The sequence below is a fragment of the Hermetia illucens genome, chromosome 3 (genome assembly GCF_905115235.1).
Source record: "Hermetia illucens chromosome 3, iHerIll2.2.curated.20191125, whole genome shotgun sequence".
Taxonomy (NCBI): Eukaryota; Metazoa; Arthropoda; class Insecta; order Diptera; family Stratiomyidae; genus Hermetia; species Hermetia illucens.
This window is the reverse complement of record NC_051851.1, coordinates 175,376,213-175,394,763: the sequence shown is the minus strand read 5'-3', so window position 1 is coordinate 175,394,763 and position 18,551 is coordinate 175,376,213. Positions and strand designations below refer to the sequence as shown.

The following is an 18,551-nucleotide window of genomic DNA, read 5'->3' as shown; positions in this document are numbered from 1 at the left end:
TCCTTTGGCACGGCCAGACAAGGACCCCATTTTACATCACCCAACACTAAACGCAATGATACTCCGGTCGTGACGCTATATTGTGTATCCCTCATTCATATCGCATCAAATTGTCAAGGAGCACCGGTTTTAGACAATGGGTTTTCATACATTCTCAGCTGGTAGAATTGATGGCTTTTTTGATGTTCAAGGTAACCATATATATCACGTATTGGAGGACATCGCATCGCGACCCAGCTTCAGTTTATGACCTCGATCGTAGAATGAACTTGATGAAAACACAACTGTCACTCCAATAAGCTATCCTATGATTCTATGGTAGGGAAACCGACTTTTCCTTATTGTATTTATAAGGCAAATCAATGATGGGTGATGGGTGGGGTCTCAAGGTTACATATTGAACGTTAGTAGCAAAACTACATTCTGCCTCTTCAACAAGGAGGAAGTCTTCTTCACAGTACGATGCACCATGTTCTTCATAGGTTTAGATTTGCCTGCACGCAGTTCTTTGAAGCTTCTCCGCTGATTCGTGTGTCGACCTCGAAGATTCGCGTGTGTTTGCTGTTTCTAATCCGCTCTTCTTCTAGACCGCTGGCAGAGCTTCCTTGCTCAAAAGCATACGACACGATTTCTTCGTTTCACCAATAGTTTGACCACCTACTGGCAAGGGACCGTTTTTCCAACCTGTCTACCTCGCATGGTTTATCCATCCGAAAATTGACATAAATAATGTCACTTTTTCTGAGGACGCACCATCGGGATCATAGCCTACAACCTAAAGAGATGCTCTCTTTGAAAGTATTACCTTCAAAAGCTTTCACGAGCCAACCTTGATTTCCAGCTCCCCTTCCGCGAGAACATACATCGCCGCATGATGACTTCGATCTGAAGGAAAATTGACTAATGGTCGCTATGAGTATCTTGCCCATTAATAAACTTGACTATTCTCATCGATACTGTAGTGCTCACATTGGTGAACTCGACAATTGAACCAGGGGCTATCCTCAGAAAGTATGAGCAAGGACCAAATATAGTTTCGCAAAGCCTCCAGCAGAATACGGTCCCAGGTGTTAGCAGTTCAACTACCCCAATCCACAGTCTACGCATCTAAAGACAATATACCATTTCCGCATTTCCTTGTGTTGTGCCATCGTCACCCTTGATAGAACAAACCCCACCTTTTCTTGGATGGCTCGGTTTCCACACATCCATATTGCCGCCTTGTCAATTACATCTTCGGCCCAAGCCCCGCTGTTCTGATTTCGATAAGGTTCGGTGATTATGGCACTTCGACTCTTTTCTTGTAGATGGTCTATGTGAATAGACCCGGCGCTACATGACAATGGTTGAAGGTACTCGTACTAACCTAATTTGTTCCGTATGTTCAAGCCTCTCCCGAAGCCGACCTCGCTTCTGAACGGGACAAAGGCTGAAGAAAAAAAAGAAGTTCAAGCCTCTCCCGACAAATACCCGGCAGTTGATGTCCTTTTTCGCCTCATATAGCGCATATGTAGGATGCTGAATATATGAATTTCTCTTCCACATTTTCTGTATCTTTTTGACCTATTGCAATCCCTGGTGCATACCGGTAATATGAGGCCAGATAGAAGACATTTGAAACAGCGCTCGAAAAACATCTGTTCTCTGAGTTGGTTAACGAGTCTGCCTATTTTCACTTAACCAATCGCCAAAAGTTTGAGCGCAACAGCAGCAGTCGAACTGATGGTGACCATCATGTCTTATGTCTTATGTCTTATATCTTTGTATGCCTCTGTCTGGATGGTACAACCCAATTTATTCTGAAGCAGTTACACTAACTATCTCGAAACTTGATGAGGATGGTCTGTGAATCTTTTCATTCAATGAGTGACATGATTTTCTACAAAGTTTCAGGAGAGAGGCTCCTCAGAATATAATCATGTGGGAATGATAAAGTACCCAAAATGTAAGGATCATAAAATGTAGCAAGTCTTGTTCTCAGAGCCTGTCTAATCAAGAAATCTGAAAAACAGACAATAGCGCTCCTAAATGGAATCTAGGCATTGAAATACACCCCATTCCGATATCTCTTCAAATCAAGTTAATAATGGTATATTACTATTCATCCTACAAAAACACGATTATAAAGGATGACATAAAGCATAATACTGGAAAGTTTGACGAAAATCCCACTATTGTTGACAAGGATACAGCACGACAAAGTTTTCTATTTCTTATAAATTTGTTCCACCATAAGATAATATGCATCATAGATAAAATATAATATATTCTACATACATATGTACTGAAATACCACAATAAAGTGAACAATCTGAGATGCTACGGGTCCATATATAGAGAGGGGGAGCGGCATGGGAACATCTCATTTTCACTTTTTTAAGTAGTTTGTATATTAGTCTCAGTTACCACGGACATAAAAATATGTCTATGTACATATGCTTAGTTTTCGGATAGTTTCCGGATATATTCTCAGTGCAAGTGCTATTCGCTTCTGCGGACGAAGTAATGCGGAATTCAGATGCATAAACAGATGTAAATTTAGATAAGAGATAATGGCCCGGCAAAATTTTCGCCTCAGGTCCGTATAATTATCACCCCAGGCCCATCTTTCCGCAAAAATTTTACCCCGAATGGAAAAGCCTGCATCAAAGTTCCTCACATAAGAAGAATACCTTTCATACCGGAAGTGTCCAATTTCTATTTTTCCGGTTTATTTAATATTGTCGTCAAATTCGCTGCAAAAATTATTTTTTTTTTTGGGAATAGGGTAGGTAAAAGCGTTTACACAAGAGTGTTGGACTTCCTCAACAGTAAGCTGTCGGACTACCAACTAAACACCTCCCTGTCATCAGAGAACTCGCCTGGAACCGTTTGACACATTACTTCGGGCTAGTCCCCCACTCTCCCGGCTTTGGGAGCCTTAAAGCCAGGGAATCCCTTTCACCAAGGGGAGGGGAAGGAAGGAAGGGAGTCGTTAGTTTAGGGAACCCCTTCCCATCGGGCCCTCCACCGGTCTAGTTCAATCTAATTCGCAATATGATGAGCCCGAAAATAATGCGTTCTTCAGTATCTCTCTGAAAATGTTGTCTGGCGAAAGCCCCCTTGCGCCTGCATAAAACTGCCGATGAAAGCCGTCCCACTTTTCGCAAGAGAAAAAGCTACGTCCAGCGTCGTCCGCCACTCCATTGCGGAACACACAATCAGGAAATCGCGCCTTCCCAATCCTGTGCAGATAAGACTGAAAATCTCCATGCCCGCTTAGAAGTTAGGTAAGGAAGTAATCAATCTCACTGTGTGTTCGGTTCAACCACAGATCTAAATTGTCGATGAACTGCGCAGTTCATCAGCCCCTTGCCACTCGATAAAAGTGTGTTGACGGGGGCAACCACCTCTCTTAAGTTTTCGCACTTAAAGCGGTAGATAGCTTTACGCCCCTTGACAAAGAGAGCAACGAGTATCACTGCCACGATCACCATCACAGCCGGTTCGGAGACAGTGCGATTACCAGACGCCATTCGCAAAGCTTCCCGCCTCTGCACTTGAGCAAGGCGCTTACAATGTACCTCTTGGCAAGGGTATCAACCCATACCTCCGCGCCATAAAGCAGAACCGACTACGTTGCTCCCATAAGGAGACATCTCTTGGTAGATATAAGACCCCAACATTTGCCAAGGACTCCAGCTGCACCCCTGTTCGTTGTCGCTTTGATGTGCTCGAAGAAGCTCATCTTCGAGTCGACTATTAAACCAAGATATTTAACCGCTGGTTTTGACTCTATAGTCAACTCACCTATCGATATGGGACGCAGCGTTGGGATTCTCTTTCTGGATAAGATGACTACTTCGGGTTTTTCCAGCGCAAGACTGAAACCAAGAGCAATCATCCATCCGCTTACCCATCGCATCAATATACCAAGTCTGCTTTTCGCCTGTTCCACAATGCGGCCCGCAACAAATGCCACAACGTCGTCTACATAACTGACCAAGCGCAACTTTTCGGCCTTATCGAATCTCAGCACACTATCGTAGGAAGCTTTCCAGAGGTCCGGCCCTATGATGGACCCCTGTGCTACTCGCGACGTGATTTCCATCCTCCTCTGGCCTTCTAGAGTATCATAGAGGAGGGAGCGGTCTTTCAGATAATCCCTCAATATCCGCAATAGGTAGCACCGCACGTGAAATAAATTTTCTTTCGCAGCGCGGATCGCTTCAGTGAGTCTACTTTTGATGAGGTTCTCGAGCACTTTCCCGGCCGTGTCAAGCATACATAGCGATCGGTATGCAGACGGAAGCTCCGGGTCCTCTTTTCCCTTGCTAAGCAGCGCGATTCTGGCCACTTTGAAGTGACAAGGAAAAATTCCCTCCTTCTAGTAAACGCCCCAAGAAGCAAGTCTGGCCGTTGGGGGAACACCAGTTAGTAAACTTCCGCCGGGATACCATCAGGACCTGGCACCTTCTTATTTTTCATAGTGAGAACTGGTTCGTCGAGCTCTCTTATTGTGAAAAAGGGGTAATCCCCGACGCTTTCCGCGCTATTGTCATCAACCCGTACAGGATGTCTGGAGAATAATGCCGGTACAATGCGGTCCATCTGATTGATATTAAGAATGCAGGGCTTCCAGAGGCCCGATGTTCCGAGTAACAAACTTATTGCAAAGCCCCCACGGGTTCTAATTCACCTCGTTGCCCAGGTTTTGCCAGCTGTGAGCTTTGCTTTTATTTATCGCGTTGCGGAGTTTCCTTTTTGCTGATCAATACCATTTGTGTCAAACGGCGGCGTTTATGATACTCCCTCCGTAGGTCGACAATTTCTGCCGTCCACCTGTACATAGCAGGTTTGTCGCGGTATGAAAACCTCACACGCCATCGTTATCAGGTTCATCAATGAAATTACGACGAAGCCAGTTGCGAAGCTATCACCCTGCGGAGCATTCTCCAGCGCGACTCTGGCTGCTCCAAGAGTTCCGACGAACTTCCCGATGTTTACCCTCGCGACTTTCCACACGCAGCTGAAGCGTCGCATTGGTGCACGCCGGCAAGTAGCGTGACCATTTCGAATGCGATCTAATGGTGGTCACTTTCCGAAAAGTTTTCCATAACTTGCTACTGGTGCATCGATGATGCCAGAGATTCTGACGAAAAAGTGATGACAGGAATGCTTTCTTCACAGTCTGGGCACCGGAACGTTCGCGTGAATCCGGTGTTTAAAACTACGAGCCCGATTCTTGTCACAATTTCCAAAATCCGTTTCCCTCTGAAGTCCGTTCAAGGGCCCTAGCATTAAAATCACCGCCTACCAGGATTTGCCCCTCCGTTCCCGAAACAGCGTTCTCCAAAGCATCAAGCTGCCCCCGAAAGTCCGGCATCATCTGATTCAGCGTCAGGTAAACGCTAAAAAGCGTTATCCTTAAACACTGAACTCCCTCGGCCTTGGGCAGTAACACGAAGTCGAACGTCATACGGACCCCAGATGCCGGCAGTGCCCGATAAGTTAAGATGCCAGGAAGCCGGGTCCCTGTTTCGGTATTGCTTGCTGATTAGCACTAGATCAGCATTTACCCCCGCAGCGAACTGTGCTAGCAACTGGTGAACGGTTGCGCTCCGGTGCATGTTAATTTGTAAAATGCGAATCATGCCATAAGCGCCCTAGCCCTTGCCAATTCCGCCGTCCCGAGCCCGCACTGTGTGCGACGCTATCACCGAATGCCCCATGATCCTTATAGAGAATGCAACTTTCGCTTTCATAGCAAGTCTTCGCTTGGTGACCTACCTGGCTGCATCTCCGGCATGCTGTTCTCCTGTCCGGTCCCTTGCAACTTCAAGGCCATAGTCTAGGCACCTGTAGCATTTGGTGGGGACTATCTGCGTTCCAATTTTGATTTTACCGCTGCTAAATAGGTTCCTCGCATATTGCTCGTGGACTTCCACCACCGGCGAGTTTTTGGCCTCGAGCATTTCCAGAGGTGATACCTATCCCGGCATTGGTTACCTCAGGACTTTCACGCTTTATCGCCTCCTCCATTTCGACCTTTTCTGTGAGGCAGTTAAGATCCCGGCTTTTTAGGGAGCACATGGGCTCTAGGCTACAAGCAAGAGCCTTCTCCCTCAATAACCCCTTGCACGGAGAAATTTGTAGAGAATTCAGAATACCTTCACTGTTTGTCCCTTACCTTTTTGGCACTCATTGAAATATTAAATTTTGCTATCAAAGGATACCGCAATTATTCATATTTCTTAATCAACACAGAGTGCATCTCCGCCTCTTTTCGATTCGTCCACAGTCTCTCTAGATTTAAATTTTACCAAAGATCTACGGATCATTCTTGCATGTCACTGCATTGGAGTTAATTTTATGTATAAATATCTGAATTCTCCGATTTTTCCCAGCTGATGTTAGTGACTCTTCGCCCCCCCCCCCCCCCCAACTTTTTAAAGCAGGTTTGTCACAATCTATCTTTAAGTATCTCTCAATTGCACGATTGCACTAAGATTATAGGGGAAAAATTGTGCATGACAACCGACCCCCCCCCCCCCCCCTCGCCAAAATTACACTACCAAACTAATTTCTTAAAGGCTTTCTATCCCATCCCGTAAGATTCTACTCAAAAATCTACCCTACACGGTCAGTATTTCATCACTCTACCATGTCTAACAACTCAGTTGAGCCGGACTGACAGATTTTAGTTAAAAATTCTAATATTCGCTAGTCTGTCAGTCAATGTCGTAAACGATCAGTTTACTATCATTTCGTCAATCTGACTGAGACCAAACTGATGAAATACTGATCGTGCATGCATGGGAATTATACAGTTGACTTCTTCTTCTTCTGATACTTAAGTACAGTCTCTCATTTTTTCAAAAAATAGGGACCCATTGATTATGCTAGATAAAAGCATTAGGATCACTCTCAAGACCATTCGACATCAACAACGGTCTACGACAAGGGGATGCCCTATCATGCGTTCTCTTTAACCTGGCCCTCGAGAAAGTGATCCGTGATGCTGAGGTAAATGCAAGAGGTTAAGTCTACCCAACTATTGGCCTATGCTGACGATATCGACATCATGGGAAGAACCACCCGAGACGTACAAACTGCCTTCATCCAGATCGAGCAGACGGCGCGAGATCTTGGGCTGCACATCAATGAAGGCAAAACAAAATATATGGTGGCATCGTCAGCCCCGAAGACGAATCAACCAACAACATCAAACAGCACTGGTCAAACAGGAAGAATAAGGATAGGAGGATACAACTTTGAGACCGTTGACAATTTCTCCTATCTAGGGTCGAAAATCACAACCGATAACAGCTACGATGATGAAATCCGCGCACGGTTGTTGTCAGCCAACAGAGCCTATTTCAGCTTACAAAAACTATTCCGCTCGAAACGTCTCACCATAGGGTCAAAGCTCTTACTGTACAAGACTATGATCTTGCCAGTCCTCATGTACTCCTTGGAGACTTGGGTTCTTAGCAAGAAGAATTGCGAACTCTTGGCCGCGTTCGAGAGAAGAATCCTCCGAAGAATTTTTGACCCCCTACATAACGACGAAATCTATGAGCGATACCATGACCGTTCAGGTGTGGATAAAATCCGGCTCAATAGGTTACGGTACGCGGGTCACTTAATCCGTATGGATGAGGATGATCCTACCCGGAAAGTCTATAAGGGCAATATCTATGGTAGAAAAAGAAGACGAGGCAGACCCTGCCTAAGATGGAACGATGGCGCAGGCCAGGACGCCAGATGACTTTTAGGGATATCAAATTGGTGAACCTCGGCGCAAAACCAGGATGTCTGGAGTTCCTTATTAAGGCAGGCCTAGACCGGATACCAGTTGTTGCGCCGTTGATGATGATGATGATTGGTTAGAGATCCATCTAGAAAATAATGTGACCCAATTAGAAACTACAGAAAAACAAGTCCCTCAGACACCTGTCAAAAGGGTAGCTCTGGGTTCTGAAATGTCATCTAATTTGATGAAATGATGCAGCCTTAATAAAGTCTAAACAAAAGATATATGAAATCGTTCAGATTCCAAGCATTCTCATGTATATATTTAAATTCCAGCCGTATCGTGAACTAATCCTAAACTTTCTTAAATAAAATTATACAAAAAAGCTTTCACATCAGACAGTGCTTGTATACATATATATAATTAGATAAGTTAACAGTTAGATAACGAAAAAACTTGTACATCATATACGTATACGTACAAAGATAGAGGTAAGATTCACAATAAGATACTTTCGTTTCTTAAAACTAATCACTAAAGATTAAATTCAGGTCTTGAATTCGATTTTCGTACTGGAGTCAAGGGAAAACCATCACTTGATCTCATTTTCCGGAGATCATTCATACTTGTAACCATTGTGGTTGGCGTAGTAACTGTTGTGCCGAATCCAGGATGGAAAATGTTCCTTTTTCCTACTCCTAAAATGGAAATATAACATAATTAGTGATCATGTTTCGATGCTAATGGTAATGTCTTACCCAGTCTTTCCATGATTGCAGCCCAAACTCGTCTTTTGAAAACGAATATGAAGAACACGAAAACCCCCTGCAGGACATTGAAGAAATCCGAAACATACCAAATTGCCACATGGTCAGGAGTATAGAAGGCGGTGCTGATGATTTCGAGAAGCCAAGATACTCCCATCACAATAAATAATTTGGTGTTCATCATAAATCGTGCTTTATCCGAGATGAAACGTTTCTTCAAGGATTTCTTTTCACTGGATGAACTCTGCATTCGGAAGATTTCACGTTTCACTCGATTGCAGTGTCGTAGTGTCAGGACGAAGAGAACGGAGTTTGTTAGGATTAGAATACCGATTGGTGTTAGGAAGAAGAGGAGATGGGGTGGACTACTGGTTTCTGTAATGAAAGAATACGAATTTCTCCATGCAGTTGTCTATATTTTTAAAAAAATATGGATGCAAATATAATCACAGATCAAAGCTAACAACCCTTAGTTAATACCTCTAGCTATTGAAGTCTTATAGCGAGAGTGTCAGGACAATAACCCTGACGATGAGACTTCCTTAGGGTAAAGTCTTTACTCATAAAGATGGTTAAACAAGCGAAATTCGTTTCGAAAGCCTCTTCTATGATAAAGGAACGTGTGGTCTAATTTTTAGTATCTTTAATGTACTCTTTCGCCGAAACTAGATAACCTTGGGACGGCACATCGGAGGCGCGAACCTGAGCGCCATTGTGAAATTGCCTCTGACACTGCATTCAATGGCCATAGAAGCAGGTGACGGCCTGACAAATGTCAAAAATGACATTTGAAGACCCGAGCCCTGTCCGTCGACCAATAAAGGTCGATAAAAAGTTAATTTATCCAATTAATGAAATAGTAAATCTGTGATAAGTAATGAAACATTTTACAAATAAAGAGTGTCTCTAAAAGACAGAAAATTTCTCGCAGTTAATTGAGGACCATCAGTACCCCAAAACCTCTCTAAAATACATATATCGCACTAACAAGGTCAGTTTAAAATACCCCTCTTTCTATAGACCCAAATGTCTGGGTTCCTTCCTCGTTGATACTCTAAGGCGACGGCGAGGACGACGGGGCAGCAACCCAGTCGATCAGATTCGAATCTGCACGGGGACTCATCTGTGTGGTATAGATCATGAAATCTTACCAGGGGGTGTACTGGTACCATGGGAATCGAGATAGCCCCTGAATTCACATGTCTCAGCAAAATTCCTGTCTCATGTGAATTCAGCTCAGTTATAGCGGTTTACCCCCTAACGAGAGTTTCAGGGGTTGGGGTTGCAGCTACGTCCAAATGGACAGAGACCTTCGCACCTCAAAAGTACTGTTGCGTTTCAACACGGATGCCGTACTCCAAAGTTCGGTAGAGAGTTAGTTAGGTCTTGCATCCATCAGCAGGAATGCTGAGCCATGCACTCAGTACAGACTGGTACTGGTATCCTTGTCTCAGCGGGCTCTGATTGTAGTTACAAAATCAATCCGCATCTTAAGAAGATCGAGGGATTAAGTCGAATCGACTAGTGCTCACGTTAAACGACCACGGATGTAACCTTCTTTCTCGTTAAAGCACTAAAAAACTGAGAAACACATGAGAGTGAGCTTATTACCAGAAACCACAATATCTAACCATAATGAAAATCTTACAAAACAGCACTACATCAGCTTGTATGAAAGACTGAGACAGCAGCAAACAGAGACCTGATGGAAACAGTAAGCGCTTCGATAACCCCTCCTTCGGATTTACGGTTTCAGACGCCAGAAGGCTTCTGCAGGCTTCTTCAATCGTTGCTGAACGGTAAGAAAACGCAAGCACATTACTAAACGAGGCAAATTACTATGCCCACCTACCTATGCATTACAGGTCATCTGGAGAGTACACTTACCCTTAACTGGAGACACTAACATTCTGAGAAAGCACATACTGTAGTACACAGAGAACGGCATAGGAATTGGCAGCCATGGAGTGAAGCAGGCACGTTATATCTAAACCCCTAAATTAACATTCTACTGTTTTTCCGCGTATGTAATAAACCTTTGTGTCAGAAAGAATCTCCAGAGTAAGTACGAACGTAAAATAGTAAAATCTATCCTTTCTCTGGCATCAGGCGGTATTAAAGGCCACCGCATCACCGCAAACTACATCTAAACTGACATTGAAATACCAGCAAAACCTTAATACTGTCGGGTGGCAAAAACTAGGATTGCAAGGCACGAAGGTATTATAGCAACGAGAGAGCTAACGAACTGGCAAGAAAGACATTCCAAGACCCATTTGTGGGACCACAACTGTAAGAACCAAGCGATCCTAGGGCCTCAAACAATGAGCCCATTGAAGGAAAACATAAGTTTATTATAGGCTTCTCTGTTCATGCGCACCCTCCCTATTCCCTTCCCTTCCGAGAGTGCGGTTGCAAATCAACTTTTACCATGATGATGTGAAAATACCCCTTTTTATATAATTGCCTAACACCCCTTAGTAGGGTATAGCGCTTCAACCACACCTACACGCCATCGCTCGCAGTTACCGCTTCAGCTCCCCTCACGACTTCCCGAAACACTCACATTCGTCGGATACCTTGGGAGAATGGATTCCACTACATGGCATAGCCCGCAATGCAATTGTCACCCCTCCTTAATATGTGACCTATCCACTGCCACTTCCGTCTTCCTATCACATCGCGTACGAATACCAAGCTTGTGCGCTGACCAATTTCTTCGTTTGAGATAATGTCAGACCAGTGTACTCTGATGGTACGATGCAGACAGGTATTGACAAAAGCTTGGAACTTTTGAGTAGCAGTGGAGTTCACTTTCCATGTGCTACTCCTATATATCAACAGAGAAAGAACACTAGCACAAAACAATCTCAATTTCATCTTAGTGTTTAGATAACTGCATTTCCAGATTTTAGACAGGGCAGTGAAAGCGGATCTAGCGCTGCTAATGCGTCGGGTAACATCTAGTTCGGTGCCGCGTCAGCAAAAACCACGCTTCCAAGATATACAAATTGATCAACGCTTTCGATGCTCTGCCCATCCATGCAGATATGAAGAATGCGATGACCCGTCAGACTGAGGACCTTGGTTTTGATGGTGCTTATCTTCAGTCGAATTCTACTTACCTCTTTTTCCAAATACAGAGTCATTTGATCAAGGTCCATGACCTAGTGAGAGAGCAAACAGATGTCATCAGTGTCGTCGGCGTTTGAGGAAAAATGTCATCGTCCATTGAATCCCTCAGTCCAACTTGCCTCTCTGTCCAAATCTAGTGCCATTTGGCCATTTTCCATGACTCGCTGGGAAAGCAAAAAATGTCATCAATGTAGTTGAAGTGTTTGTCACAATCCGCTGAATTCTTCCATGTCCACCGGTTAAGGCTGCATGAAGAACGTCACCGATAACAAGAAGAAATAATATCGGGGACAGGATGCAACCCTGGCAGAATCCGCTTTGGACCTCAAAGTCATCCGAGATTTCGTCTCTGTGTAGCACGAGAAGACGAGGCAGACCCTGCCTAAGATGGAGCGATGGCGTAGGTCAGGACGCCAGACAGCTTTTAGGGATATCGAATTGGTGGACCTCGGCGCAAAACCGGGATGTCTGGAGTTCCTTATTAAGGCAGGCCTAGACCGGATACCGGTTGTTACGCCGTTGATGATAATGATGATGCAGCACGAGACATTTTGCGCCATCATATGTCGCTCTGATAATAGCTATTTGTTTCTCCGGAATCAAATCGAAAACGATGAAAAGCAGGTGCTGCGAAAATCTAAATTCCGCCCACTGTTCCAAAATGATACGTAGGGTATTTATGTGGCCGATGCAGGAAGATCCGGAGCGGAAACCAGCCAGCCCAAGCTTTCGAGATGTTCTTTGACGTGTTCCAGGATTACTTTAGCAATTATCTTTGCGACGGCAGGGAGCACGCAGATACCTCTCCAATGGTCCCAGTCAAAACGAGTCCCCTTCTTTGCAACTTTAACTATCATCCCCTTCATCCAGTCTCTGGGAAAGGTCTTGGATTTCCAAGATTTCCGTACGAGTGGAATAGCAGATCTGCAGGTACAGCTATAAATAACTGTGCGGGGAGATCGTCAAGCCCAAGGGTTTTACTCCGTTTGAGCGCATTGATGCCCGGAATGATTTTTCTTCTGCTTGGAGGAAGAGTCCGTATTCGCATGTTACGGTGACTAGCCATTTCATCCACAAGAGGAGGAACTACACCAGATGGATTACGGTTAAGGACCCTGGTTCTTTACACCTCTTCAGTTGTTCGTCATCGTGGATGAGAAGTCAACCGATGACGTCCTTCACAGGACAATCGAAAGATTTGCGACCCCATGCGTGATGCGGTATACAGTTCTGAAATTATTGCGATCTGTGGCATCTTCCACTTCCCTGACTAACGCAATAGCAAATTCTCTTTTACCACGGCGTACACTACGATGAACTTCTTGGGATTTCGTTCGTTATCAGAGTTCGAGGACGTCACGCCCGCCATAACTCGCAGTAGAGCCTTCAATCCCTTCCGTTCATCAATCCGCTTTCACGACTGCACAGTCACCCAGATCTTATGCCGCCCTTTTGGGACGTGGCCGATGACCTGTGCAGCCGAGAAAAGAGCACTTTTGATGGCGGCCCAATGCTCAGGAACGTTTCTCAGTAGATCTGCCTCCCGATTAGCAAGATAGCTCTCCCACTGTCAAACGACAGCTGGGTCGTACAAGCAGTCGATATTGAACTTAATGCGTCGCAACTCCCCTACCCTGCGAGACGTGGCGGGCGCAACGCACAAGCGAACGCAAGCGACCATCAGATGATGATCCCTTTCCAGACGATGTCAGCGCCCCCTCGTCACGCACATCCAGAAGATAACTCCTAAATCTACTACTGATCGCGAAGTGGTCGATTTGATTGCTCGTACGAAGTCGGTTAGTTGAAACCCAACTGACTTTTGGCAGGGTCTGTGCTTGAACAGTGTGCCACCAATGACAAGGCAGTGGAAGTGCTGAAAGTGCAGTCCTGCTGGAGTTGCGTTTGTCGCGCCATAACTCTTTTAGAAGGGCTTGATTATAACCGCAATTCCTTAACGAGCATGGAGAGAAGGGCCTCACTTTGATCTTGCGCACATACTCCATATCCCGTCGTCCCAGGACGTATAATACAGTTCAAAAAATCGACTTTGAAGCGCGATAACTTTTCAAAAGAATGGTGGCAACCACGAAGCTTAATCGGAATTAAAGAGGAGAGACCTCTTCCTTCGCTTGTCAGGGATTGGTTTGACTTTTACCAAGTAGCCACATTTTGAGGAACCATAATTTTTTAAGGGTAACGACCACCGCGAACTTGACCATAACAGCATCACATTATTGATGATTCCTATCTCATTTTGAATGCAGCGAACAAACAGTAAGACTAGAAAACAAGACTGTGAACAATATGGATCTACTAGAACCACAAACCCTTAAAATAGAAAGAAAAAAATCCAAAAATATTGACAAACTTCACAAGAATCTGAAGATATACATAACTAGACAATCTTACTTACGTGAAAACCAACATCGTCCTTCTCCAATGTTGGGGTGAAAATAGTCACTCACCAACTTGAAATAATCAATGCATAAAGTAATTGTAGTGAATATTGATGGAACTCCCCAGGCATACACAGAATATAGTAGGAAACGATGACTATCGCGGAAGCTATCCAAACCTCGAGTACCTTGCGATGACCTACAAGTAAATAGAAGAAAATTGGAGTGGATTTAGATAGAATATTTGTAACATGAAGAGTTTCAGGATTATATGTCTAATAGTATCTATTCCGATTGAAAACAGATTAAAATACAAATAGTTGTAGACTTTATCAGAACTGTCAGTGCCTACCTATGTATATTTTCGTAATTAGACTATTATCTGCCCTCGTTTAGTCACGTAAATAGATTCTAGCAATAAAAAAAAACATTAAATGCAAAGCACTTTTAAGAAGTGGGCCATTGGACCACTATTTTGCTTTGTAAATTCTCCCGACGTGGAGCTTTTATATCACTTTTTTATTTACATGGCAAACTAACACGTCCTCCTTCCTCCCTTACTCAGTACAATAAAATTCTCAGCAGTTCTACTTTTATGAATCAACTGAGGAAGGTTTCCATAAATATAAATACGAAATACCAAAGAAATACCACAAAACCAATAAATCTCCAGAATTCGGTGGCTTTGTTTATAGTATAATAGATTTTATGATATTTACCGCATAAAAGCTCTATGTTAACAAATTAATAATTCTTGTCAAGCAAATTAATAGTTCGCCCAATCCAATAGGGTGGATGATTGGTCCTATATAATTTTCCCAGCCTTCTTGTGTGTGGAATAATCAAAAGTTATTAGTTATCAATTAGATTCGTATCTCAGTTTTGTTACTATTTTGCTACTATGTATTATACATAGATTGCATATAGATACTCTCATTTGTAAATATGATTTGTTTGTAGAAACCTAAATTTAGATCGGGGTTTTTTGATACCAAATTAAATATTCTTTGCTTTCTGTAAACATAGTTCCCAAATAAACAAATTTATGTGATTCACTAAATTCCAAACATCATAAAATTAATTCGATCCGCTGAATGCAAGTTGAAGTTATAAAAATAAGGAACAGAAGGAGGAGGAACAAATGTGCGGATGAACGCTGAGCAATGTAGCAATTTTAGAGTCTCCAGAAATACCTCTTAATTTTAGAGAGGAAGGAATGAAATCGATCTTTGTAATTAGTTGATAAAATACACAAAATATAGGTAGAAAGAAATTCGTTTTCGTAGCTTCCTCCGGAAGGGGAAGATTAAGAACATCGTTGTACATGATGTTCCACAGCAGTGGGCCCAGTACGGAGCCCTGTGGGACACCCGCGGGGACAGCGTACTCATGAGGTCCGTCATCGGTGTCATACCAAAGCCTCCGTTCTTGTAAATAGCTGTTGACAATAGCTGCAAGATAAGCGGGAATACCAATCTTCGCCAGAGATTCCCGTATTAGGTTCCATTTGGCCGAATTGAATGCATTTCTCACATCCAAGGTCACTACTATGAAATATTTTCTAGTACTGCCCTTCCCGTGGATTGCATCTTCGGCCAAGCCAGTAACCATTTTGATCGCATCAATGGTTGATCTGGTTTTTTCGGAACCCATACTGCCGATCTGAGAGACCTCCCTGGCTCTCAACTCACTCTTTACTCGCTATAGCATTTTGCCCACAGTGTCCTAAAGACAAATAGGTCTGTAGGAGATTGGCTCACCTGGAGGTTTGCCAGCCTTAGGCAGTAGCACCAACTTCTGTCGTTTCCATGATGCAGGAAATATCCCCTCGGACATGCACGCTTCGAACAACTCAGCGAACATGTCCGGTCTAGATTTCACGGCACGGATGCATTGGACCACATGGGCAGCTCTTTCCGTAGAGGCGTCTGCTTTATTAGGCTGGTCCAACCACACCTCCATGAAGATCTTCTCATCCAGAGCTTTAGCGGAACAGCCTAACATCTTTCTCAGTTTCGGGCATGATGGTCTTATGCCCGGTGAATCCACCCATAGCCCAAAGAAGATTGCCTGGTGCTGTGGGTGTAGTGCTTGCTGACGCACCAAGACATACCACGTGCCAATGCAGGGCTGACAAAAGTTAGGACTACGATTGAGGTAGACCCCCCTTTCTGAAAGGTGTTTACATATCCTTCGTTGGCCAGAATAACATCAAACTGTGCAAAAGCGTCTAATAGACTGCGGCCCCTTGCATTTGTCTCTTTGCTACCCCACTCACAGGCCCAAGCATTGAAGTCAACCCTTGCGTCGTTACAAACTGGTGTTCCGCCAACGGTCAGAATTGCTGCTCGAAGCATTCAACACGTGCTTGAAGGAGGGCATTTTTCCTTGTCGCTGGAAAGTGGCCAGACTCGCGTTGATCAGTAAGGGTAAAGGAGACCCGGAGCTCCCGTCTGCATACCGACCGCTGTGTATGCTTGACACGGCCGGAAAAGCGCTCGAGAAGCTCATCAGGGGTAGACTCGCTGAAGTGATCCGTGCTGCCGGGGACTTATCCGCAAGGCAGTTCGGGTTTAGAACAGGGAAATCTACAGTGGATGCTGTTATGGAGGTCGTAGATGCGTTTAATCGAGCCGGGGCACACAGCCGCCGATCTCGACGGATAGTGCTCCTCATAACGCTTGATGTCAGAAATGCCTTCAATTCCGTAAGATGAACAGATATGCTAGGCACACTAGAGAACTCCTTTCACGTGCCAAGCTATCTCTTGCGGATATTGAAGGATTATCTGAAAGACCGCTCCCTGTTCTATGAGACGCTAGAGGGCCAGAGGAGGATGGAAATCACGTCGGGAGTAGCGCAGGGATCCATCCTAGGGCCGGACCTCTGGAACGCTTCCTACGATAGTCTGCTGAGACTCGATATGCCTGAAGAGTCGCGCCTGGTCGGTTATGCAGACGACGTTGCGGCACTTGTTGCCGGACGCACTGTTGAACAGGCGCAAAGCAGACTTGGCATATTGATGCGACTGGTAAGCGGATGGATGACTGCTCACGATTTCAACCTTGCGCTGGAAAAAACCGAAGTAGTCATCCTGACCAGAAGGAGAATCCCTTGCGTCCCATATCGATCGGCGAGTTGACTATAGAGTCAAAACCAGTGATTAAATACCTTGGTTTAATGCTCGACTCAAAGATGAGCTTCTTCGAGCAAATCAAAGCAGCAGCGGACAGGGCTGCAGCAGGAGTCGCGGCCTTGAGTCGGTTAATGGCGAATGTCGGCGGCCCTATATCAACTAGGAGACGTCTCCTCATGGGAGCAACGCAGTCCGTCCTTCTCTATGGTGCGGAGGTATGGGCTGATGCCCTTGACAAGGAGGTGCATCGTAAACGCCTCGCTCAAGTGCAGAGGCGGGGAGCTTTGCGAGTGGCATCTGCTTATCGCACCGTCTCCGAACCGGCTGTGATGGTGATTGCGGGAGTGATCCCCGTTGCCCTCCTTGCCAAGGAGCGCAAAGCTATCTACCGCCGTAAGAGCGAAAACTTAAGAGAAGTGGTTGCCCGTGAAGAACGTCAACGCACCCTTAACGAGTGGCAACTTTCTTGGCAAAATGAGCCAAGGGGCAGGTGGACTGCGCGGCTCATCGACAAATTAGATCCGTGGTTGAACAGAAAGCACGGTGAGATTGATTACTTCCTTACCCAACTTCTAAGTGGGCATGGAGGTTTTCAGTCTTACCTGCACAGGGTTGGGAAGGCGCGATCTCCTGATTGTGTGTTCTGCAATAGAGTGGCGGATGACGCTGAACACACCTTTTTCTCTTGCGAGAGGTGGGACGGCCTCCGCCAGCAGCTTTATGCAGACACAGGGGAGCTCTCTCCAGATAACATTGTGCGAGAGATGCTGAAGGGCGCTGGCAGCTGGAACCGTATTGCACATTATGTTCGGGCTCTTCTTACTACGAAGAAGATTGAACTCGACCGGCAGAGGGATCGGACGGTAAGGGGTTCCCTGAACTAACAACTCCCTTCCTCCCCTCCCCTTCCGTTAGTGAACGGAATTCCCTGACTTGAAGGCTCCCAAAGCCGGGAGAGCGGGAGGGCTAGCCCGAAGTAATGTGCCAAACGGTTCCAGGCTAGTTCTCTGATGACAGGGAGGTGTTTAGTTGGTAGTCCGCCAGCGTGCTGTTGCGGGAGTCCAACACTCTGTGCGTAAACGCATTCACCTACCCTACTCCCAAAAAAAAAAACCCTTGCGTCGAGAACAAGACTGCAAAGCATTTCTTCGAATTCGGGCAGTGTCAGGCTTGGTGAGGCGTAACAGCTGTACACATATACCCCGTTTATTTTCGCCCACACAAAGCCGCTGCATGTCTGATTCCCAGTACATTGTACCACCTGTCGACCGCATGCCCATATCGCCGCTCCACCAGACGAATCTATAACCCACACGCCACCGTGACGATTTCCATAGGGTTCGCTAATGATGGCAATTTCCACCTCGGATTCGTAGATG

The 18,551-nt window shown here is 45.0% G+C and overlaps 1 protein-coding gene across 2 annotated transcripts in view; it reads right to left on the bottom strand.

The window, feature by feature from the left end:
* Nucleotides 1–8,044: 8,044 nt before the first annotated feature.
* The window catches only part of LOC119652618 (G-protein coupled receptor Mth2), a 75,825-nt gene continuing 65,318 nt past the window's right edge, over nucleotides 8,045–18,551 (bottom strand). For both annotated transcript variants that reach the window (XM_038056861.1, XM_038056862.1), the window contains exons 5-7: nucleotides 14,054–14,235; nucleotides 8,494–8,877; nucleotides 8,045–8,433 (exon numbers count right to left, since the gene is read on the bottom strand). In XM_038056861.1, the coding sequence (XP_037912789.1) occupies nucleotides 8,270–8,433; nucleotides 8,494–8,877; nucleotides 14,054–14,235 (730 nt within the window). In that variant the 3' untranslated portion in view covers nucleotides 8,045–8,269. The remainder of the gene's footprint in view (nucleotides 8,434–8,493; nucleotides 8,878–14,053; nucleotides 14,236–18,551) is intronic.